General features: G+C 27.6%; 3 protein-coding genes across 4 annotated transcripts; 2 read left to right on the forward strand and 1 right to left on the reverse strand.

Annotated features, from left to right (window-relative positions):
- Window positions 1–573: 573 nt before the first annotated feature.
- On the reverse strand, window positions 574–10244 carry LOC103577382 (uncharacterized). Its single transcript, XM_053738114.1, has 4 exons — window positions 10010–10244; window positions 7823–9348; window positions 5948–7080; window positions 574–4165 (listed from the first exon to the last, which is right to left on the reverse strand). Exons 2-4 carry the CDS (start codon window positions 9318–9320, stop codon window positions 992–994), a joined length of 5805 nt encoding a protein of 1934 aa, XP_053594089.1. The 5' UTR covers window positions 9321–9348; window positions 10010–10244; the 3' UTR covers window positions 574–991.
- A 4199-nt stretch (window positions 10245–14443) lies between these two features.
- LOC103577219 (peroxisome assembly protein 12-A) lies at window positions 14444–15944 on the forward strand. The gene has a single exon (XM_008557781.2). The coding sequence runs from the start codon at window positions 14857–14859 to the stop codon at window positions 15838–15840; it is 984 nt and encodes a 327-aa protein (XP_008556003.1). The 5' UTR covers window positions 14444–14856; the 3' UTR covers window positions 15841–15944.
- Window positions 15945–16875: 931 nt separating this feature from the next.
- On the forward strand, window positions 16876–23013 carry LOC103577206 (putative uncharacterized protein DDB_G0282133). Of its 2 annotated transcripts, none has more exons than XM_008557767.3 (4): window positions 16876–17246; window positions 18767–19892; window positions 20125–22113; window positions 22194–23013. In XM_008557767.3, exons 2-4 carry the CDS (start codon window positions 18903–18905, stop codon window positions 22293–22295), a joined length of 3081 nt encoding a protein of 1026 aa, XP_008555989.1. In that variant the 5' UTR covers window positions 16876–17246; window positions 18767–18902; the 3' UTR covers window positions 22296–23013. The 2 variants fall into 2 exon arrangements, with proteins under 2 accessions (XP_008555989.1, XP_008555995.1); XM_008557773.2 differs by lacking the exon at window positions 16876–17246 and adding an exon at window positions 17412–17568.
- The last annotated feature ends 884 nt before the right edge of the window (window positions 23014–23897 follow it).

Below are 23897 nucleotides of genomic sequence, written 5' to 3' on the forward strand. Positions count from 1 at the left end.
ATAAAAACTTACCAAGAGGAATATAAAAAAAATAAAAATGAATAGAAATAAATTTGATTTATTTCAATGAAATATTAATTACAATGCGATAGAAAACGCTAGTAATGAAATACTTAGCTTACAATTAATAATAAAATTTTTATTATTAAGAGCATGAGTAATATGATAAATTATTTCTCGCAGAGGTTTTTTTTTTAATTTATCATATATATGAAACAATAAACAATTTTATATTAATATTTTGATTCTTTTCTTGATAATTTGTAATAAACATTTAGTTATATAATATAATTAAAATAATTATCATCAACGTTTTCTCATGTCAACATAAATCTTATTGATGATAATGGTTTTTAATCTCAATAGAAACAATTCCGCATTATCAGTATTTCAATTTTTACTAATAATAGCATAAAATAAACGAATTAATAAATAAATAGTGTAATAAAACAGTTGCTGCTATTTATTACTCTAAATAAACAATTGAATTACACATTAGTTTCATTAGAGTGTAATATCTTATATAAGACAGCAAGAAAATGAATAAAATAAAGTACTTAATGAAAAAATAATTATTGAGCAGTAAAGAAAAATGTTCATTTGAAACGAAGTATTTATATTATTGAAATATATACTCAATAATTATTATTAAAACCATAAAAACTTTCATTTAAATTTTTGAATACAAGTATTTCACTTAAAATAAATGATTATATTTTCAAAATAAACTTTATAATGGTTCATAATCAACTTTATAGAATTAAAATAATTACACGCAAATCAACTGCGGTTAATCGTATTGATAACAAGCAATTGAAATTTCTAACATATTTTTTAAATATTGATTATTCATAGTTAAACTAATTAGAAATTATTTCCATTAAGTTATTTAAATATTTTAAGAATAAAAAAAAAATAAATTAAAAAAAAAAAAACAAAAAAAAAATAAGTGAGCTTTTGATCTCGTTTACAATAATTGGAACAATTAATTTTATGAAACGAGATGAATTTTTCGTTTGTTCGAAAAATTTTGATCTTTGTACGCATTCGTTAAGAATCTAAGCTCTTGATTGTTAAGATAACTTATAATTTCATCAATGCAAGTATCAGGTAAGTCTACAAAAATATCACCAAGAAATTCACATTGTGTTAATAATTTGTTCCTCTCTATGCCCATGTGATAGCGACTCTTGATGATGTCAGAGTAAATAGGAAATATCAAATCATAATCATTCAAATTTATAATTTCGACGATATTTTCATTCTTGACATATCTAGCTAACCGATGCACACTACTTGTCAAAAACTCATAGAATGATATGTTGCTGTTGCCAATTTTTTCATTTCTCATAGACTCTAATTCCATAATTTCTTTACTGTCAAAACTTTGAATGTCGGCTTCGCTATCCGAATCCGAATCCATATCAGAATCACTTTCATTGTATTCATCAGAGTCTATGTCGTAATTTTCACCGTTGTCCCTGTTACTTTCCATTTTCTTGAAGAATCTAAGAGCATGAATATTACTGTCATCTACATCGAATTTAGCAGCTTGTAGCTTTAAAATATGTTGCTTGAAAACTGCAACAACTGAAGAACATTCATCGACATGGCAAGAAAAGTTTTCGTATTGATAATCTTCGTCTTCGTCATACCAACTTCTTCGATTCCACCTATCGCAATAACCACCATCCCAACATTCACAATCAGAATACCCACAACCTTCATCGTCCGAAGATGATGGACGGTTGTCTGAATAGGTGTACTCATATGTATGAAATAAAGCGGTTTTATTTCTGTGACATTTAATATTTATGTCTGTGCCATATCTTAATAACATTGCAATAATGTTAGATCGTTTCATTTTTGCAGCAATGTGAAGTGCTGTCTCTCCTTCGTTATTTCTATGATTAACATCTGCACCAAGCATGAGTAATTTTTCAATAAATTGTTGAGATGATGCTTGTGAAATAGCTGTGAGAAGAGCAGTCGAGCCTTGATCATCAACAGAATTAACATCGGCGCCATGAGTTAATAATTTTAAAACTATACTTTCATTTCTGTTCTCCATAGCAATGTGAATTGCTAGCTTATCGTTTTGATCAGGACAATTAACATCTGCATTGTGCTCGAGGAAAAGACCAGTGAGATTTTCATGATTTGAACAAACTGCTATTAGTAGTGGTGTCAATCCATTTTTGTCTTTACAGTTAACATCAGCATGTTTTTTTAATAGACTTGAAGCAATTTCTAGGTTATTATTTTCAGCAGCAATGAGAAGAGCACTCCTACCTAGTGGATCGGTAAAATGAATATCAGCTCCGTTCTCTATCAACAGTTTAATTAATATTGAGTAATTATAGAGCGCAGCTATTAATAGTGGAGTTAATCCATCTTTATTGACAGAATCAACGTCTATGGAATAGTTCAAAAGTAATCTGGTAGTATCAATGTCTTTATTTTTCACCGCAATATGAAGATAAGTTTCACCATTATCATCTGGTGAATTCATGTCAGGATCAAATTTAAGTAAGTGCTCAACAATCTTATGATGCCTTGCTTCAACAGCTAAATGAAGACTCGTCGAACCACTTATGTCAACGGCATCTTCATTAGCATGGTGCTCAAGTAAAATTTTAACAGCTTTTAAGTGTCCATATTTAGCCGCACAATGCAATGGTGTCAAGCAAAATTGATCTACGGCATTGACATCAGGTTGATATCTCAAGAGACTTTTAATAATATCTAGATATCCTACTTCAGAGGCAAAATGTAACGCCGTCATACTTTTTATATCCGTAGCTTTAATATCTGCCTTTTTACTGAGAAGACTATCAACAATAATTAAATTTTTTGCTTGTACAGCTAAATGTAATGGTGTAATTCCTTTAACATCTGATACATTTACTTGTGAATTGTGTTCCAGAAGAGTATTTACGATTTCTTCTTTATTAGTCCGAACAGCTAAATGAAGCGGTGTTCGACCATCCTTCATTCGAATATTTACATCAGCACCTTTCTTCAATAGTACTCTAACTAATGACGTCTTAACGTCTTTAGAAGAGAGTATACAAGTTACATTGCTATCTAATTGTAATAACCGTTCACTTAATGCCGAATGTAAAGCCGTATTTCCAAAACGATCAGATGCATTAATATTAACACCGTGTTCGAGTAAAATCTGAACAATACCAATGCATTGATTATGAGCAGCAATGTTAAGTAAATCAGGGTCATTTCCGACGCGAGCTCTGTTAGCTACCAACAATTTTACAATATTAAAATCGCCATTTTTTACGGCATAAAATATTGCCGTTTTTTCTTTACTATCTTTCAGATTTAAATCAATATCATGCTGTATTAATAATTTAGTTATTTGTAATTTTCGATTTATACAAGCAGTATGAAGAAGTGAATATTTAGTTGTTTCTTGACGAAGTGCATTAACATCAGCACCCATTTTCAAAAGATCATTTACGCATTTGGTATATCCCCTTGCAACGATAGCGTGGAAAAATTTCGAATTCTTAACACATTGAGGTTCAACTTCGAAACCATGTTTAATCAAGAGTTGTTCAATTTTTTCATTTCCATTGAGTACTGCTGTTGTAAGACAGTGTTTGTTCATATTTTTATTAATTGAAGATTTTTCAAGAATACACTTGACAGTAGATGGATTATTGCTATTAACTGCTCTATGGAGTAGTGTTTCACCATTACTGAGAGTAATGTTAACATTAGCACCGTGACATACAAGTAATTTAAAAATATTACTTCTCCAAGCCGCAATAGCTTTTTCGATTGGCCTTGAATTATCTTTAGCAACGGTATTTACGTTGGCTCCTTTGTTGACAAGTAATTCAACTATTCGCTCAGAGCCGCCTTCAACTGCTAAATGTAGTGGAGTTTTACCGTGTGTGTTTGGTATGTTAACATAAGCTCCTGCGTCTAGCAACATTTGCACCAATTCTTCATTACGATTCATCGTAGCAAAATGAAGTACTGTGTTACATGATCTGCTGTGAGGACTATTTACCTGAGCACCATTGTTCAAAAGTGATTTTGCCAACTCACTGTTTTTACGTTGCACAGCATCTCGAAGCATGAAATATGTCCCATCATTTATAGGATTACTAAACTTTGTATAATAACCTAACATGGTGATGTTTTAACTGAAAATAATTATAAGTAAATTAGGAAACTGAAATTAGCCGAGGTAGTCTGATAATTTTTTTAAAGCAATAAATTATTTGAAAAAATTGCACCTGTAGTTTTACTAATTTTCTACATGTGCATATTTTTAGTTTTTTTGTCATTCATTTTTTGAAGAAAAAAGAATCAAAAAATTGTTGGCTGTCTGTTAACTTCAGAATCATAAATTTACAAAAAATCAAATAATTTTCATATATTTCTAAGATTTTTACCTGTTTTATTAGATTTGAATAGATGTTAATGAATTTTTGTTACTTTTCTACCGATGGACTATATTTTGTATCAACATTAATCAAAATGCGCTACATTTTTTAAGCCACGAATAGTTTTTTTAGGCAGTATTTATCTACAAGATTCCTACGGCCCGTGATTACAAGACGGGAAACTACGAGTCAGGTTGCAGACACGGGATAAAATTTTTTGGAATCCGTGGATTGAATAAAAAACCGGGAACAATTCTCCGAATAAATAATTTTTTGCGTGACTATAATATATCCCTAGATTCTCTGTGATTTTGAGATTGTTTCCAATTAAAATAATTTCTTACGTTCAATTACACTATAATTAGCGATAAATTTATGCACAGGGCATTTTCAATTTTAATAACGGTAATGTATGAGTAGCAGCGCCATATGTGATGTATACAATAAATTTTTGGCAGCTATTTCAAATATATTGCCGAATTAATACACATATTTGAAAATAAAACTCATAGAAATAAAACAACAAAAAATATATAATTAATGAATTATTTAAAATATATTTGTACATATGTATATATAGTTGTATTTATATTTATATTTATACACATGTATATAAATTTTTATAGCCCAGATACAGATAATAATTGAAGCACATGGCGCTCGAAGGTTTCTCTTGCAGACACGGGCCGTAGTCCTGAAGCGAAATGAAATTTTGGTTGTATATTTTTTAAAAAGTAGCTCCTTCCTATCAATAGCTCAGCTTATAATTAATTAATTCATTTATAAAATCATTTAATATGTTTATAAATATATGACTATTTTTTTTTTTAAACAGAAAAAAATATTTCTTGACATAAGAAATATTTGCACTATAAATTGAAGACAAAAGTTTTCTTAGGAAAAAAAAAATTTTTTTGCGCCAAAAAATCATTTTTTTCTCTGTATAAATAAATATATTGTAACAAATCCATAAAGAAATTCAAATCATACATATGATTAATTTTTAAAAATATATTAATTTATTATAACAGGTATATTTTACCTGCGTACATAAATTCTTACAGGTAATGTATATATTATGACTTTTTAAATATGGCCTTTTAAAATTTAGACAAATTAAAATTAACCATAACAAGTAATATGAGAAAATTTGATAAAATATACTATGGAAATAGTAATGTTAACTCTACATCCGGTAATAAATATTGATAGACTCATTATCATAAAGTCAAGAGATTCACTTTCTTGTATTCAATCATCATAATTGTTAACAGAAACAATAAAGCATTCAAACTATCATTTTTTCAAATCCATTTGAAATAATTTCTACTAAGATAAATATTCCAGCCATGAAACAGTAACTTTTAATTAAAATAAAAATTAATAAACAGCAATAAACTAAAAAGACAGTTAAAGAATTGACTTATGTTTTCTTTGCAAATTATTTAGTCGCGATTTTTAATATTTGTAGTAAGAAAATAAAGAAAAAAATAAAAATAATATTGAAGTTTATGATATACAAGTATCATTTAAATTTTTTGTCTCTTTGAAGTATTGTTCGGGTTTGAAACATTCGAATTATTAGTATCAGATACTGATACGTGGGAGTCTGTACTCAATTGACAAACAGTTATTAGAACTTGTAAGTCCTTATTGTCCAGATAGCCCAGAATTTTGTCGATACAATCGTAAGGTAAAGATGGAAAAACTCTTTGGAATGAATAGTCAGTATCTTGATGCAATATTTTTTTTCTTTCCGAGCATTTTTCAATACGTAACTTTATCAAGTCGCAGTAGATAGGAAATTTTTCAGCATGATTAAATTCTCTTAATTGCTGATTTACATTCTCGTTTAAAATATATTTAGCTAAACGATGAGTGCATTTAGTTAAAATTTGATAAATATTAATCTTAGTATTATTAATCGTATGTTGCTTCATCAGTTCGATTTCTTGTTCGCATTTTTTTTGAAACTCATCAATCTTTGATTTTTTGGCTGCTTTGTAAGTCATCTCACGATCATTTATCCAGCCGTAATCAAGCTCATATTTATAGACTGAAAGTAAATTTTTTTCACAAACATATGAATTAATAGTTTTCAATTTTAATATATGCTCGATTAAATTCTGTGCGTTATCGCGATACTTATTAGTGTAGTATTCAACATGTATGAATGACCTCAATGGGTTTAACTCCACGTTATTCTTTTTACAATATGATACCATAGACTCCATTAAATAATCTAAAGCTGTTTTTTCATCGTTGCTCAAGATATTAATATCCGCGCCATATTTTATTATTTTATCAACACATTTATTTTCACACTCGGCTAAACAATGTAGAGCTGTTTTTCCAGAATCGCCGATTTTCAAATTTAAGTCAGCTCCATATTTTAAAAGCATCTGAATATACTCATCACAGGTATGGGAAGCGGCAATAAATAATGGCGTTAATCCGTCTTTATTGATACAATTAGCATCTGCTTTATGTTCCAACAATGTTTCAACCATCGCTAATTGATAAGGAATGTGGATAGCACAAAGCAGTGGAGTCCACATTTTTTTATCAACTACATTAGCATTCGCATTGTGTTTCAAAAGAAGTTTCACTGTTTTCAGTCGTAAGTTTTGAACAGCCAAATGGAGAGGAGTTTTACCATCGATATCTAAAATAAAATTATTATTATAAAAAGGTCTTAATAATTTTGGTTAAGGGAGACCACTAGTGTGACCACCTGAAAAAACGATGATTATTGGAAATTTTTTTTAAGAAAACTACTGCCTGGAATGTTTTAATGTTTCAAGGATATATTTGTGGATATAATGACTACAAGATCGAATTTTTTGACCAAAAAATTCAAAATTCAGTGAGCTATTCACAATCTCCCGCTCAAAAAAAAGTCCTCACTGCAGTGATAGCGACCTTCACAGTACCGGAAATCAAAAAAACCAAAAAGTTTATTAAACTTGAAGGTATTTTCTGTACCATGACCCTCGGGCTAAAAAAATTTTAATTTAACAAAATGGCGGAGTTTTAAAAAAAAATTTCAAATTTCGCGCGAAAATTTGATAAATTTGGTCTGCCAAAATTATTTTTGATTCAATCGAAAAACTGGAGGTTCATGGTACGTAAAAACATGTATAAAAGAAACTGCAATTCAAATCAAATCGAGCGGATAATTTGTCTTCGAGTTATAGATGCAATTTTTAAAAATGGATTTTTGAGAACCGAGAAGCAGCTGCTCTTCAGATGATCGTAACTCAAAAATACTATCCGAGATATGCATTAGAAATTGTAGTGTTATTTTTGAAAATATAGATTATCGAAATATGCAAAAAAAAATGAGTTTTTCAAAATTTCACACTAGTGGTCCTCCTTAAATTGAGCAACAATATAACAATTTTTACCTTGAAAATCAACATTTTCAAAATACTTGCGTTTTAAAAGCAATTTAATGATGCTCCTTGACTTAATTGAAGCTGCAGAATGAAGAAGTGTCTGTCTCTTGTTATTGAACGTCTTAGTATCATCACTTGCTGAATCCTGTTGCAAAAGTAATTTAACCATCTCTAAACATCCTTGCAAAATTGCATACTGGAGCGGGGTATTGCCGTTTTTATCACGACATTTAATGTCAGCTCCTGATTTTAACAACAAAATGGTAAGTTCTTTAATATAATGATAATATCTATGTGTATAATTATTCTTTGCTACATAGTATAAAGGTGTTAAATGTGTTTCGTCCTTTTCATTTACGTCAATACCTTTATCAATCAGCATTTTAGTGATTTCGAACCAATCATCGGAAAAACACTTTACTTTATCGTCTGCAAATTTTTCATCTTCACAATCAGAATCATCACTAACACTATTGTAAAAACGCCATTTGTGATTGCTGCTATGCAGATTATCAATAGCGTAATATAATACTGAACGTCCGTATATATCTTTTACACGTACATCGGCATTATTTTTTATCAATAATTTAACAATTTCAGCTCTTTGGGATTTACAAGCTGTTATTAAAAGTGCATTGCCTGATAAACTGACAGTATTTGGATCAGCACCAAGCTTTAATAAGTCATCAAGGATATCAGTGTGTCCTGTTTCAACAACTTTGTGAACAAACTCAACATTATGAATACTTTCAGGGTCCAAAGGAAATTTGGCATTGAACAGAGTTTTAGCGATCGCCTGATGCCCGGGTTCATTACCCAAAACAGCGACGGTTATCAATTTATTATTTTTTGAATTTTTGTTGATCTCAGAATTTGTATATTTGAGAATCTGACTGACAGATAACGAATATCCTTTTTCGACTGCTACATCTAGCATTACTGTACCATCACAATATTTTGTGTTTGATTTAGCGCCTTTACTAACCAGTAAATTAAAAATTCTTTCATTTCCGTTTTTAGCAGCAGCGTCAATGGGAAATAATTTATTTTTTGTATTTAAATTTGGCTCATTATCTTTCTCTAATAATGTTTCTATTATTTTCTCACAATTACATTCAACTGCGAGATAAAGAGGTGTTTTTCCTTGAGAGTTTTTAGCTCTTGTTCTAGCACCTCGGTTCAATAACATTTCCACTAGCACAAAATCTACATTTTTTATGGCTATATGAAGTGGGGAATTACATGCTTGGTTTGATGGCCTGTTTACATCAACACCATGTTCGATTAATAACTTCGCGATATTTCTATTCTTCTGAATAGCATTTCGAAGCATAGTATATCCAACTTCTCCTTCTAAAGTACATGATCCATTTGCATCATCCCTTTGTTTCAATAAATCAAGTAATTCCCGTACACGTTTTTCATCTAAATCACTAATCGCAGCTTCTAAATTTACACAAAGATTATCATTAACAAGAGCTGTTTCATCTGAGCCATCAAGTTCCATGGTAAAATTTAGTATCTCGATTTAACTTCTGTAAAAGATAATTTTTCTATTGTTAATTTATGATACTGAAGTTAGCCATGATAATAAAGTTAGTCGACGTCTAATAATTTTTGGATTTTTTCAACAAGTTTTAAAATTTTAATATTTCAGAAAATTGCACTTATAGTTTATGAAATTTTCGACATGTACATTTTTTTTAGTTTTTTTTTCTTTTTACTTAATTAAATAGTAAAAAAAGAATTCAAAAATTTTTAAATGTCTGCTCGGTTTAGGATGATAAGTTACGATCTTGAAGAAAGCAGACAAAAAGTTTTTGATTTTTGGTTTGAACAATTAAATTTGAAGAAAAAAAAAAATTAAAAATATGCACATGTAGAAAATTTGAAAGACTACAAGTGCAATTTTTTTAAATATTTTTTTTTTTTATAATTTATCATTTCTAAAAAAATCCAAAAATTATTAGACGTCGGCTAATTTCAGTATTATAATAAGTTAGCAGACATTTTTCAAAACCATAAATTATAAAAAAAAATATTTAAAAAATTGCACTTGTAGTCGTTCATATATTTGTATATCTATCTTTTCTAGATTTTACTAAATATATTTATACAAATACATGGAGTGATTGGGTATTAGGTCTTTTACCTTAATGCCCGCAATAAATTATGTAAATATATGTAAATACGTACCTTTGATTAAATTTTCATAGGTTAGAAAGAGTTGAGTCTTTGCTTTATAATGATTAACTTTTTTTTGTTTTTATTTTATAAAATCATCAGTCTTTTTGTGTAAGCTCGATCTCGACTCTAGGATTTTTACTTACAAATGACAATATCCCACTCCAGAAAATTTTGTGTTAATTACTTTTGTTCTATTGTTTCAATCATGTACGATAAATTGTGTAAGTGTATACACACATAAACTTCTCCCGCAGTCAGTTGTCTTCGGAAATGGTCGGAAATTTCCAAATTGTAATGTTAATGAAAATTAACAGCGTGAGATTAAGCAAGTTTTTGATTGATGGGGATAAAATCTGAGAGCGACTTAATATCTAGCAGGACTTTACATGTGTCATATTTTTTAGAAGAAATGTCACTTGGTATTAAAGGATTGCTTATCTTTATAGGTGGGATTTTTTAAAATATTTTTTCTAAATAAATTATCGTTTTTAAAAAATTCAAAAATTTTTATACGTCGGCTAACTTCAGTATTATCATAAAATTCCCAGGAAAATACGAGAGCTAAAGAATCCTTATAGCTCCAAATGATCCCAAATCGATCAGTTTTCTTCCATTTATCCAAAATAAAAGATCTAAAGCGCAAAATAGGATAAAGTAAACACGTACTTTGACGTGGGTCTTATATTTGATCAGAATACATCTGCTCTATGCCATTTCTGCGATTTTTTACCAGTTTGAATTCATGATTTTTTAATAACATTCGACATTTTTAATGTAAAAGTCTGACATGAATTATAATTCAGCAGATAATTATATTCTCATATTTCATCATACACATATTTCTATAATTGTATCAAGTTGAACAGAAAAATAGAAGTTATGAAAAATATACAGAGATTGGTAACAGTAAAACTTCAATGGTACTTTGACAAAAATTTGTCATCAAGTTGTTTGAGATGTCACGAATCAAAATATTAATATTTATAATTATAAAAACTCTCAACTGGTTCCCAAAGTACACTCCCTGGAGTTACAAGCTCCAGAACGGTATCGGCCAAGGACGGGTCGAAAACATTATTGTGAATAAAAATTCGAAGCTCGAAAATACTTTTGAATGCGTTTATTTTATTTTTAACTATTCAAGTTCAAAAAAAGTTATGTGTTGTATCCCTGATTATGAAATATGATTTGCCCACGTTAAGTGTATATCGATATATTAATCGATTCAAATTGTTTTAAATTATTTCAAATTGTTTTGAATTATTCAAAATCATTTTTTAATTCGGGGATGAAACTCAATCATTAAGAAAATTTCAAATAGTTGATAATATAAAACTTTCAATTTTTGTCTACGATTATCCCTAAGAAAACCATTATGGTATTTTACGATAAATTACCATAATTACCATAATTTAACGTAATTCAGATCGGCTAAGATTACTATAGAAGTGCGCTTAAAGTAGATTTTACTTTTACTATCGTCAAATAATTTAATGACACTTTTGCGATAATTGAAAAGCAATTACATCTGTCGACAAAATATTAAGATCAGGTATCTTATGCATGGGATTGTTACTAATTGCCTATGACCCCCATTGGATCTTTCGCCCTACTCTTATTTCCGGGTCCAAGTACAATATAATGAATGCTATTGCTTAGATGTGATCAGTTTTAGAGAAATCTTCAAGCTAGTAAGATCGAAAAATAATATTCTGCAGAAGCTCGCAAGAGACTAGAAAAATATTATTTCTATTTTTCAAATTGTTGAAATTAAATTAAATTAAAAAAATGAGTCAATCAATTGAAAATTATGTTAGTGAAATGGAACTGAGATTTCCAGATAGTTACTTGATTATTAATCCAGGATTCAGAAAAAATGTAAAGGTAAGTCGTTTAAATAATTGATAATTCTATTAGATTCTTTAAAAAAATTATAAAAAATAAATTATGCGTTCCTAAATTATAATATTCATTTATTGGTTTGTTTTCTACAGCAGAATCCATCCAGTGCAACCCCACCAGAAGTTAAAGGGTCAGTGAATTTGGCAACTGATACCATGACTAGAAACGTAGGACATCCACAGGAAAAAGTTGGAAAATTGAAAAAGAAATTGTCTCGAATTTTATAAAGGGAGCATTATTTATTAATATAATAAATGATGTAGCACCAAAAACAGAAGTAAATATTTTTCTAATTGACAAAATTTATCACAAATTTTTTTACTAGCTCAATTTTTTAATTAACTTTTAAATATTTATTTCAGATGGAAATCGAATTACGGGAATCTGAAACCGGTGGCTCGCTTGAATAATTCCATTACAATTTAAATTAATTTAAGTATAAGATATTCTTAAAACTCCTGTTGTATTTTTGTGAATGGTCATAATAAATATGTATCATTTAAATAAACTACAGTTAACTTCTAAATTAGAACGAATTTTTTTTTTTTTTATATATTACTTAATATCAACATAATTAACTAGAGAAACTTTGCCAATAAATTAAAATCCTCAGAATAAATATAAAAAATTGCAATAAAATTCTAAAAAATAAATTTAGTTTTAGATTTCTATTGAAATCTACTAAAAAATTCTCTTAATTTTACTCTAAAGCGGTACAAAAAAAAATTATTAACTTTCTGATGAGTGTGAATGCAGCTGACAATTGGCAATTTTTTTAAATTTTCTAATAAATGAATAAAATGTAAGAAAAATAAAAATTACAAAATGCATATTGAGATAGTTGAAAAATTCAAACGCGCATTATTTTCAATTTTATTATTTTGGTTAATCAATTTATGATTTATTTTTAAATATCAAGGGATAAGCATCGTACAGAGTGCGTTATGAATTCATTAAAACAATCAATTGTCACCTGTGGTCGCAGTGGCGAAATTGGTAACGCGCTTGGACAGTTCTCCTGAGGGGCTAGCCCTCATGTGATCTATAATCTGTGTCATAGGGGAGAGAAGCAATTCTCCGATCCATCACCGGTGAATATGTCGTGATAGGGTGGTGAGGGGGGTTGTGGACCGAACCTGTGGGCCTTCGTGATACTAATTAGTAAGATTAGGAATGTAAGTTCCCCCTAAGGGACTGATATCCAAGAGTTCTCGGTTCAAATCCGGGCTGCGACATTTTTTTTTTTTCCACAGTAATATTTTTTATATTTAAAAAAGAAAAATATATTTATTTATTTTTTATTTTTCATAAATAATTAATATTTTCCAAAAAAATATGCATGTCTATAATTATTTTTCATCAAAAAATAGATGTCATTTTTCATCTTAAAAAAATATTTAGTTAATTTATGACTGGTTTATTTACATATGAAATAAATTTTTGATATTGATTAAGAGATCCGAATTTCGGAAAATTGGAAATTAAAAAATGATACATTTTTTAGGCACACACTCTAGATGGCCCCAATATTTGTTTTTCTCGCATGTACTCCTTCTCATAGTTATGGAGTATATATAAAAGATCTCAACAAGAGTTGCTGCCCTATGGCACATAACAATAGTATCACAATATAGAAGTGTAGCTATGAAAGAAGGAACAGCACAGTGTTGTGCTGATTCCACTACACACCGAGACTTCAGTCTCAAAAAATTTTTTTTGATATCCTTATATTTTATTAGAGTAGACACACATATGATTTAATTTATATAATTATTAAAAAAATTTTTTAATTTTCGCGCTATTTACATAAGTTGCGTTATTTGTTTCTATAAACTTATATATGTTTATTATTCAATTAAAAAATAAAATCATTTATATATTCATTATAAAAAAATATATATCAATATATGAAAGGATTTTTTTAATAGTTTCCTATAGAACTAAAAGCTGATATACAAATATACAAATCAGGATTTCGAAGCATTTTATTAAAAATAAAATACTCTTTTTTTTTAACAATCATTTTTTTAAATATCAGCTTTTAATGACTAATGAAGCAAAAATTTTCAGTAATATCTAGTTACTTCAAGACTGATTGTTTCAACCAAACATTTGAGCGAATTTTTTAGCTCTCAGATTTTAGATTCTGGATCCCAAATACTAAGGCTCATTAAATTTTTAAAATTTAAAAATACATACGAAAACTTTATATCTCTTTATATAAATTGAAAAATATTGAGAGCTTGATGGAAGAGAGCACCTTAATAAATAATGAGTGTGAGTATAGCAGAAATGAGACAATTTATAAATTATGAATAAATAAATTGATTAATTTAAATAATGAAATTTAAAAAACTGCGCCTACTGATTTTTTAATCATCTAAATACCTATTTGTTAATTTTCTTTTTTTTTATATTTTATTTATTTATTCAAAAATTTTTAAAATGACCGATTGTCAGCTAAATTCGCGTTCAATAATATCATTTATCATATGATGGTAATCAACATTATTACCTCTTGTTTAAGAGACAGGGGGGTAATAAATTTGTAAACAAAAACTAAATCACGTGCTTAGATGTTATTTGTATTTTGTTAATTATTATTGTTAATTGCATTGTTATATTTATCAATATTATTTAATATTAAATTTTAAACAGTAATAAATTTAAATGAATAAGTATGAGGAAATATAATAACATGAAAATCATAAAGTTCATGTTTATAGTCAACGATATTGTGTGAAACGAGTAATGCAACATTGAGTGTTAAATAACCTAATTATTGCGATTTTCAATTATTTTATCAGATTATAATGAAATATAATCAACTTCACTCTTCTCTCAAAGATATATAATTTGAAAGTTGTAAACTACACATTATTTTCAAATTCCAGTTATATTTATCAAAATATGTGTCTACGTATCCTGTATGTATGTAAAAAGTTTAAATAAATATGGCAGAACGTGGGGTTTATTTAACTAATACTACTTATGTAAAACCGACAATATTTGAAATAGTTGCACAACAATCGCTTTCATTAACTCTAGAGCAGATATTTAATAAATTTTATTCATTTTTGATAACTAATAATCCCGAGAAATATGGATGTCTTGATCGATGGTCACATGAAGTTTACTTACTATTTAATGGAGTAATTCAATATTTTTATTTGAAAAACTATTCTGCGTCTTTTGCTGAAACATTTTATGGATTAAAAAGAGTTACAATTATAAATTCACATGTGGAGAATGAAATCTCTAGAAATAAAAAAATCTTACATCTTATTACATTAATTATCAATCCGTATATTAAATCAAAGTTTCAACAACATGAATTAGAAATAATTGATGGAAAAATTCCAAAGGAAAAGTGGAAACAATTAATGAAAATTTATTTTGTCAAAACATACAAAATTATAAATTTTACTTATAATATTATTGAAACGTATTATTATTTACGTTATTTAATAGACGACTTTAAAAATCCAACTCCTTTATTCCATTTGTTGTCATCGACATTAACTTATTCTGATCCATTCAAAGTAACTTCGATGGCTGAACTATTTAATAAATGGAAACAAAATAACTTTAGTACCAGTGAAGGTGTTGAATTAATTCAAAGAGGATTTATGACGACTCTTGAGTTAGGAGCATTTTTTCTTCAATTTGTTAGTTGGTGGAATCAAGAAAATTATTATACGAATATCACATCATTGCCGACACCTCCATCACCTCCGACTTTAGAAATGCCTGAGAAATCTAAAGGATTGTGTCCAGTTTGTTGTAAAACTTTAAATATACCAACTGCTGTAGCAGTATCAGGATATGTCTTTTGCTATCAATGTATTCTACCTATCATACAAACTGATAAAAGATGTCCAGTTACACTTTATCCTGCTAAGGAAGATGATTTAATTAGAATTTATATGAATAAATAATTTAATTTAAGCTTAAATACATTTTATTTATTATATTTTGTATGAATGTAGAGCATTATTTTACATAAATATTTTTTCAATTAGATCATTAGTTTTGGACTTTATTAATCACTAAACTACTTCAAATAATAATAAAAGTATTTAAAATAAAATAAAAAAATAAAAAAAATTTTCAATTAAATTATTTGCTTGGCCATCAAGAAAATATATTTTTGTTTAAAGAATTTACAGATATTGCTAGAGAAATTCTTTTACACAAAACGTGATTAATTTCACGTCATTGTAATAATTTAATTATTAATATAAAATTAACAAATTAATGATACTGAAGTTGGCTGACGTCTAATAATTTTTGAATTTTTTTAGAAACTAACGATATAAACAAATTATTAAAAAATTGCACCTATGACTTTTAATTTTATACATGTGCACATTTTTCGTTTTTTTTTCTTTTTAATTAATTTGTTGAAAACAAATCCGAAAATTGTTAATTGTCTGTGTGATAATTTATGAGTGTGAGTGTAACTAACAGGTGGGAATTTTTTTAATTTTTGAATAAATAAAATGTAAGTTTAATAAAAATCAAAAAACGCGTATTAGATCAATGAAAAATCCGTACGCACATTTTATTAAACTTGAGTACTTTAAATCATTTATTTATTTATTCAAAATTCATAAAATGTCTCATGTCTGCTACATTCACACTCATTGTTAATTTTAGGATGATAATAAATTAACATTACAAACAGTATTAAAAAAAGTAAAATAAAAAAATTAATTTAAAAGAATGTTATTTTAAAATTGTAAATTTCAATAAATAACAACTGGGAAATAAACAAATACAAGTGTCAAAAAAAAAAAATTAGTTCCTCTTTTTCTACTGGATTTCTGTTGGTAACATGAGAAGTCGCCCGTACACTCAATCGATGTCAGAACTTAGTTTTCGCGCCACCTAAATTCAAATTATTGAACTTACAAGAAAGATTACAACGTGACGTGTCGCTTTTGGTAGGCACTCGTATTATACTGGAATTCATTAATTTTACACACATGCTCAATCCAATATCTCTATCTCTTTCTACCGAAACAAAAATCCAAATGTAAGCCATAGTAAAGTGAGCGTCGAATTAAAAACCTCACAAACCGGTTTTGAATGTATTTGTAAATTTGTATGAAGCCGTAGTAAACTGACTGTAGTAGTCACGTAGAATTCGTCGAGAGTAAGAGCAAGAGTCATATACTGTATAGTGTGATATATATTTGTCGCGTGTACTCGTGATTGTAATTTAAAATGTATTTTTTTAAATTAAAAGATTAAGTTTTAATTTTTAAATTTGTGTGAACGTTGAGCGTTTACAATTTTTAAATCACTTGTTAATTAATCAGAGTACATTTAACTCATTATCGTAAGTATTATGACTCATTTTATCCCGTTATAACCAACTTTTTTTTTACCTCATGGTCTCTTTATTTTATAAATTATTATATTTTTTTTATGTATAAATGTATAAAATATTTTAGTATAAAAAAAATAATAGTTTTAGATATTACGGTCCGTCAGATAAACACTAGACAAAACAAATTGACGATAGTTTGTGTAGGTTTGTCTTTGAAGACCTGGTGTCTGGGTTATGATGCCATTAGTATCTTATATATATCATTGTATTGAAAGTATCATGCGTTGGTGGATGGGAAAAGGAGCAATCTTTTATATATGTGTAAGCTGCTGTATGTATCTAAATATATATACACATATATACATGCGTATACATTTATAAAAGTATATAGATGTGTGTGTATTCAAGGGGGTGATGAGCAATCTTCAACCTGTAGCATAACTGTCCATATATTTATACATATATATATGAATCTTGTCATGGCCACTTGTTGAATTTAAATTAGATATTTGTTTTTAAGATAATTGCTAATTCAAATATATATTGGCTTACTGATATTATAAATTAATTTGAATTTCAAACCAATATTTATATTAATTAACTAAAAATATATATATGCTTATTAACAAAAAGTATTTTCATCAGGCATGCTAGTTTGAAAAATTTATAAACATTTATTATACTGGAATTATTATATTTTTATTATTGTTTTTTTTTTTATGGAGAAATTTTAAATTGTTTAAAATTATTCACATAAAATATAATTTTCTTTTTTTTATTAAAAAAAAATTTTCTGTAAACTTTAATTTGATAATATAAAAATTTAGAAAAATATATTTTTTAATAAGTGTGAATGTATAGACATCAGACAAATTTAAAATTATAAATAATTAAAAAAATAATATTTATAAAAAATGCACTTATTAATTTTAAAATTTTTTAAATGCCCATTTTTTAAAAAATTTATTTTATTAATTATTTACTCTATTTATTTATAATTTTAAATTTGTCTGATGCCTACTACATTCATACTCATATTTTTTTTTGTATTGGAGTTAAAAAAATATATACGAATGAACTTGTTTTTCTTTATACTATGCGGGAGATCTTGATAGTAAAGGGAGATGACTGTAAAAGAAGGGGAGAGAGATACGTAGGGGGTGTAGCGTAAAAGTTAATAGTGAAATAGTAAAAAAAAAAAAAAATCGGTGTCGAAGAACTTTTGGGCGTGACCTCCTGGTCTTGACCCGAGATTCGATAATATCCTATCTAACATTCTTAGAAACAAGTTTTTTACTGCTGGGAAATTTATTTTATTTTTACGAAAACGTCCATGATACGTCTAGATAAAATATTAAATTTATGTCGAAAGTCTCAGTTTATATTTTAGTTCCATCTGTCAGTAATTACTTTGTCTTTATGTAATTTTTTTATTGTTTATTTAGAATTTAAATTCAAAATGTAAATGTTCACTGCAATGTTAAAATAATTACGAAATTATGAATTAATTTTTTTTTTATTTTTTACAGATACTCGTGTACTTACATAAGAAAAAAAATCCATGAGTTAAAGGTTTAAGACAATAAAATTGACGAAAGAAAAAAATTGGATGATTGATAAATTAAAAAATTACAAACGTTGAGTAAATAAAATATAAAAACAATAATGTTTCGTACGGCAAGTTTTGACGATAGATTAATGAATCCACCGAGTGAGGAAAGTTATGATTTTTATCATGTAGAAACAGGACAAGGATATTATATTAAATTTACACCACCATCAGATACTAAATTTTGTCCACGTGGTAATTTTCCGTCACGTTTATTAAGTAGATCAGTACCAAGACGTAATCGTAGTTTAGTGAATTTTAAAATAAATCGTTCATTACAATTTGATAGCAATATTAATCCACAAGAACAACGACGTAGAAGTGACAGTTTTTTGTCACCAAAATCAGTAGGACATTCACCGATAAATAAAAATTTATCATTGAGTCGTTCAGCTAAAATATTAAAAGCATTAAATATTGAGTATAGTCCAGTGATGAATAATGATTATAAAAAAATAAACAAAACTTTGACATTTGATTTAACACCAAATTCAAGTAGATTTAAATCACCAACATCGACAGCAACAAATAGCCAAACACGTCGTTGTAAATTATCTGATTTAAGTTTACAATCAAATGGTATAAATAAATCATTAAATTTTGACAGCTGCGATGATTCACCAGTTGCAAGTGCACATGATACTTCAATTGAATCTATTGACGAGAATCAAAATCAAACCCCGTCTTCACAAAGAAGTAGAAAAATAAAAAAAACATTGAGTTATTTATCATTAAGTTCAGGTGGAAGTGGTACGTCATCGTCATTTGAATTTAATTTGCTATCATCGCCGGGCCTGAGGACTGAATTACGTGAAAAAATAGATGATATTGTAGTAACAAGTATGGTAACAACTCCACAATTAAAATTAATGTCATCAGGTCATAAGCAACTAGTTAATGATGATGAAATTACTGTTAGTACACCACGAAATTTATATAAAGACTTTACGGACGATGATAATGATGATGAGAGACCGGAAACACCGGTCAATGTTATACGATTGATCCCCGAGAGTATGAGTGCCATTAAGAAGAGTCATCGTAAGGTAAAAAGATAATTATTTTTTTAAATTTAGAAGGAGCTGCCGCATTTCGTAAAAAATTTTAAGTAATTAAGAGCGTGTCTTCAATGATGACACGCTAATTTTTGGTTCATTTTCATCGTAAGCTACAATAATTAGAGACGCACTTGGGATAGAAAAATTAAAAAACGTTCCGGTTCCCTAAATTTATATTTTTCTATTTCAGTAAATTAATAAATAACTTTTTTTTTTACAGGAACGTTTTACTGGACGCTTTATGAATCGTATAAATCAAAATTCAACAGAAGAGCCTCTGGAAACGGACATTGACTCTGAAGAACGACCTACAACTCCTTTAACAAGTGATGTACAGAGTCCAAATTTTAGTATTCATTCAATTAAAAAGTCTCATAAAAAAGATAAAAGTAAAAAAAAATTGTGTGTAAATCATTCAGAAGATGAATTATCAGACACTGGGTCTCTTTTTGAGTACTCACTTATTGAAGAACAAAAAGAAAAAGAAGAAGAAGAAGAAGAAAAATTGAAACTTAATTCATCTAAAAATTTGAGTCCCGTGCAAGTGAACGAGGAAATGGAATTTCAAACACCGCCAAAAACTGGACAGTGTCATGAGCCCAAAACACCTGGACCCGCGACTCCGAGAGCAAGTACATCAGGTCGAATAACTCCTGAAAATCGTATTGACTATTTAAAACGTATAATGACTGATTCAATTAAAAAGTCACATAAAAAACTTAAAGATTCAAATAAAAAAAAATTATTCAAGTCACGTTTGATAGAAAGACAGCAGGATAATGTTTCAATGTTGAAAAATGAACTGAATTTAAATGAATCTACTGATCAAGAAATTATTCCTTCAAAATCTTCAGATACCGATACTGGAGATCGTGCTGGTACACCAGAAAATATGAATTCAAGTAGACTTTTGTTATCGAAATTTAGTTCTGTTAAAAAGTCGCATAGAAAGGATAAACATCGTAAAATAGGTTTTGCCCAACGTCATATAATGATGAATGAGAGCAATGAAAGTTCAAGTCCTGAAGCAGAATGTAATAAATCACCTAGCAAACGTTTATTAAATATTCCACAAATAACCATAACAGAAGCTAGTACATCAAAGTCTTCAAATGATTTATCAACGTCATTACACCATGACAATAATCGCTATCAAAGTCTCCATCAGTCAGTATTAGACTCTGAAGACGGAGATTTTAAATTGATCTCATCCCCAAATAAACGTAAGAGCCCAAATGTTAGCAGTTGTTCCTCTACTGAAGCAGATACATCAAGCAGTGAATTAAAGTTGATGGACTGTCAGAGTCCAGAAGAAGAATTTAAAATATTTACGCCAATTAAAAAAAGAAAGTCTATTGGTAAATTAAATAAGAGTGATTTAAATGAATGTGTATTTTCTACACCAAAAAAACCAGTTGTTGAAATTTGCAGCGATAGATGTGAAACTCCTAGATTGGGCATGAGTATTTTAATACCTGCGGATGATAATGACGTAGTTAAAAATAAATATAGTAATAATAATAACAATAATGATGATGATAATGATAATGTCAAGGAGGGAGATGACGCAAATGTTGAGAGAACACAGAGTGATGATGACACGAATGGTAGACAAACACCAGATAATTTGAATCATATTAAAATGATTTCATCTTTAAGCTCGATTAAAAAATCACATCGTAAAGATAAGTGGGCGAAAGTACGCACGCGTGAATCATCACGTTTGTTGTTGAAAAAAAATAGAAATAGTAATGGTAAAAATGATTTAAAAGATCTCAGTACAGTTAATAATACGAATTGGCGTCATAATAATTTAACATTCGACTCCAGTCCTGACAGTATGGAAAAACATGAATCGTCGGAGGAATTAACAAGTCCTAGGCCATCAACTTCTTCAGCAAATAATTCGTCTCCAGATAATAATAATTGTGATAGTAATACTGAGACAATTAATACACCACCAAATAGCTTAAAAGTTAAAACGTATTTACGATTGATACAAAATACGTCGATTAAAAGATCACATAAAAAAATGCGGGAGAAAAAAAAACAGGATTCGATTATTTGTGCTGATAATGATGACAATTTGTCTGATGATGGATCGATTTTTGACGAAAAAGATAAGATAATTGATTATGAAAATTCTGGATCGATGGAAGATGATGATATTAAACCATTAGATGATGATAATGATGATCATCATGATAAGGTATTATTTATTGTTGACAATTAATAATAATTGTAGTTATTTGGAAAATTATTATAATTAAAATTTTAATCGATTTTCAGGTATTTTCCAAACGTACTTATTCTAAATCATTTAATAGTAATCGATCAAATGATGGCTCGATTTTTGGATCTGATGATGAAATGAATAGTCCAAGTAAATAATTTTTATTGAGAAGATAAAGAATGAAAGTGATTTTATTCATTTATTTAACTTTTGATCAATTATTTTTTTTTTTTTTTTTTTTTTTTTTAATGAGTGTCGAGCTCTTTTTTTTTTTTAATTAATAATTATAAATGATCAAATGAAAATATATCGATGTGATTAAATAATTAATGGACCAAACTGAAGTCAATTTTAATTTCCATAAATGCTGATAATATCTAATTGATTTAAAAATAACTAAATCCAACTGTTCCGTATTAAAATACGAGATAAAGTTAAATGAAAGTGCCTTAAAAATATGTATAATATATAAGACATCATTTTATCAAAAATTATAGATTTAGAAAAATTTCTGTAAACAATTTATTTTTTAAATCGTTTTATATAAACATTTTTCAATTTAATTACTATAAATTTTTTCCTCAATTAATAATTAATATGTTGTATTATTGTACTTGTATTTTAAATTGTATCAGTGCTAGTGTAATTGTGATATGTATATAATTCTACGTAAAATAGTCTTATAAATCATTCAAATAAAAGAATTTAAAAAATAGAAAAAATACAACACAATTACATAATAAAAAAATTTAATTTATGCAAATTACTATATTGATTAACTTGTATTTTTTTTAATTTAATATTAATTTTTGTGGGTATTAATTGGATTGGTACATAATTATTGTCATAAGAGCTTTAAATAATAAAAATTATATTAAATATTATATTATCTTTATCGCCACTTAATTTGTAATCAATAATTATTATATACTTTTTTGTTCTTATAAAAATAAATATTGAATATGTTGATTTATATTATTTGTACTTATTTTTTTCCTTAATCCGTAACTTTAAATTAATTTATTGTGTATCGAGTACATTATTTAATCCTAAGTTTTTATTTGTCATTGGATTTCAGCAAACATTATTAATGGAATATATATGGCTTGATTAAGAGTTATTTGACAGATAAACATATTTAATTAATTACAAGGCAAAAAACTTGACAGCTGATGACGAATAATTTTTAATTAATATGAATTATTACTTATAATCTTTATAAATATTTACGTCAAACAAGGGCATTCTCAAACCGTGTCCCTCACTTTTTGAAAAGATTCGATGACCTTGAACTGTCATAACAGTATTAAAATTTTATTAATTAATTTCAAAAAAATTAAAGCATTAATTGAAACAATTTTGCCGAGACATAGATTTTTAAAAAAATTACTGACAGTTATCAACTAGGAGTTAAACGAAATTTATTAAATAAATTTTAGTCTAAATAATTTGAAATTTCGAATTATATTGTTGACATGAAGATTTTACTAAAAAATTATTTTCAAAATTTCGTTCACCATTACAATTGAAAATCATTCATTCCGTAAATTTTTTACATTGCAAAAAAGTGATTTCAATTTAAAAATCGTTTAGATGACTTATTTGACTATCATTTATAATTAAATTTTTGTCGTCAATAGTATTAAGTCTTTCAAGCAGATATTTTTTCGGTGAAAAATTTTTGATCGCTTTGTCGATATTTTGGCGTCTGTCGATAGTCAAAAAACAGCCTTAAAACTTCTATCTTATAGATGTCACAA

The sequence above is a fragment of the Microplitis demolitor genome, chromosome 1, assembly GCF_026212275.2.
Source record: "Microplitis demolitor isolate Queensland-Clemson2020A chromosome 1, iyMicDemo2.1a, whole genome shotgun sequence".
NCBI lineage: Eukaryota > Metazoa > Arthropoda > Insecta > Hymenoptera > Braconidae > Microplitis > Microplitis demolitor.

Bases quoted from the DNA above. Each gene is read 5' to 3' on its own strand.
- LOC103577382 (XM_053738114.1), bottom strand. From the start codon at position 9,320: ATGGAACTTGATGGCTCAGATGAAACAGCTCTTGTTAATGATAATCTT. The intron at 7,081-7,822 runs GTAAAAATTGTT...ATTTTATTTTAG, and splicing joins TGAAAATGTTGATTTTCAAG to ATATCGATGGTAAAACTCCT. The intron at 4,166-5,947 runs TAAATGATACTT...TTCAGTTAAAAC, and splicing joins CTTCAAAGAGACAAAAAATT to ATCACCATGTTAGGTTATTA.
- LOC103577219 (XM_008557781.2), top strand. From the start codon at position 14,857: ATGGCAGAACGTGGGGTTTATTTAACTAATACTACTTATGTAAAACCG.
- LOC103577206 (XM_008557767.3), top strand. From the start codon at position 18,903: ATGTTTCGTACGGCAAGTTTTGACGATAGATTAATGAATCCACCGAGT. The intron at 19,893-20,124 runs GTAAAAAGATAA...TTTTTTTTACAG, and splicing joins TTAAGAAGAGTCATCGTAAG to GAACGTTTTACTGGACGCTT. The intron at 22,114-22,193 runs GTATTATTTATT...ATCGATTTTCAG, and splicing joins ATGATGATCATCATGATAAG to GTATTTTCCAAACGTACTTA.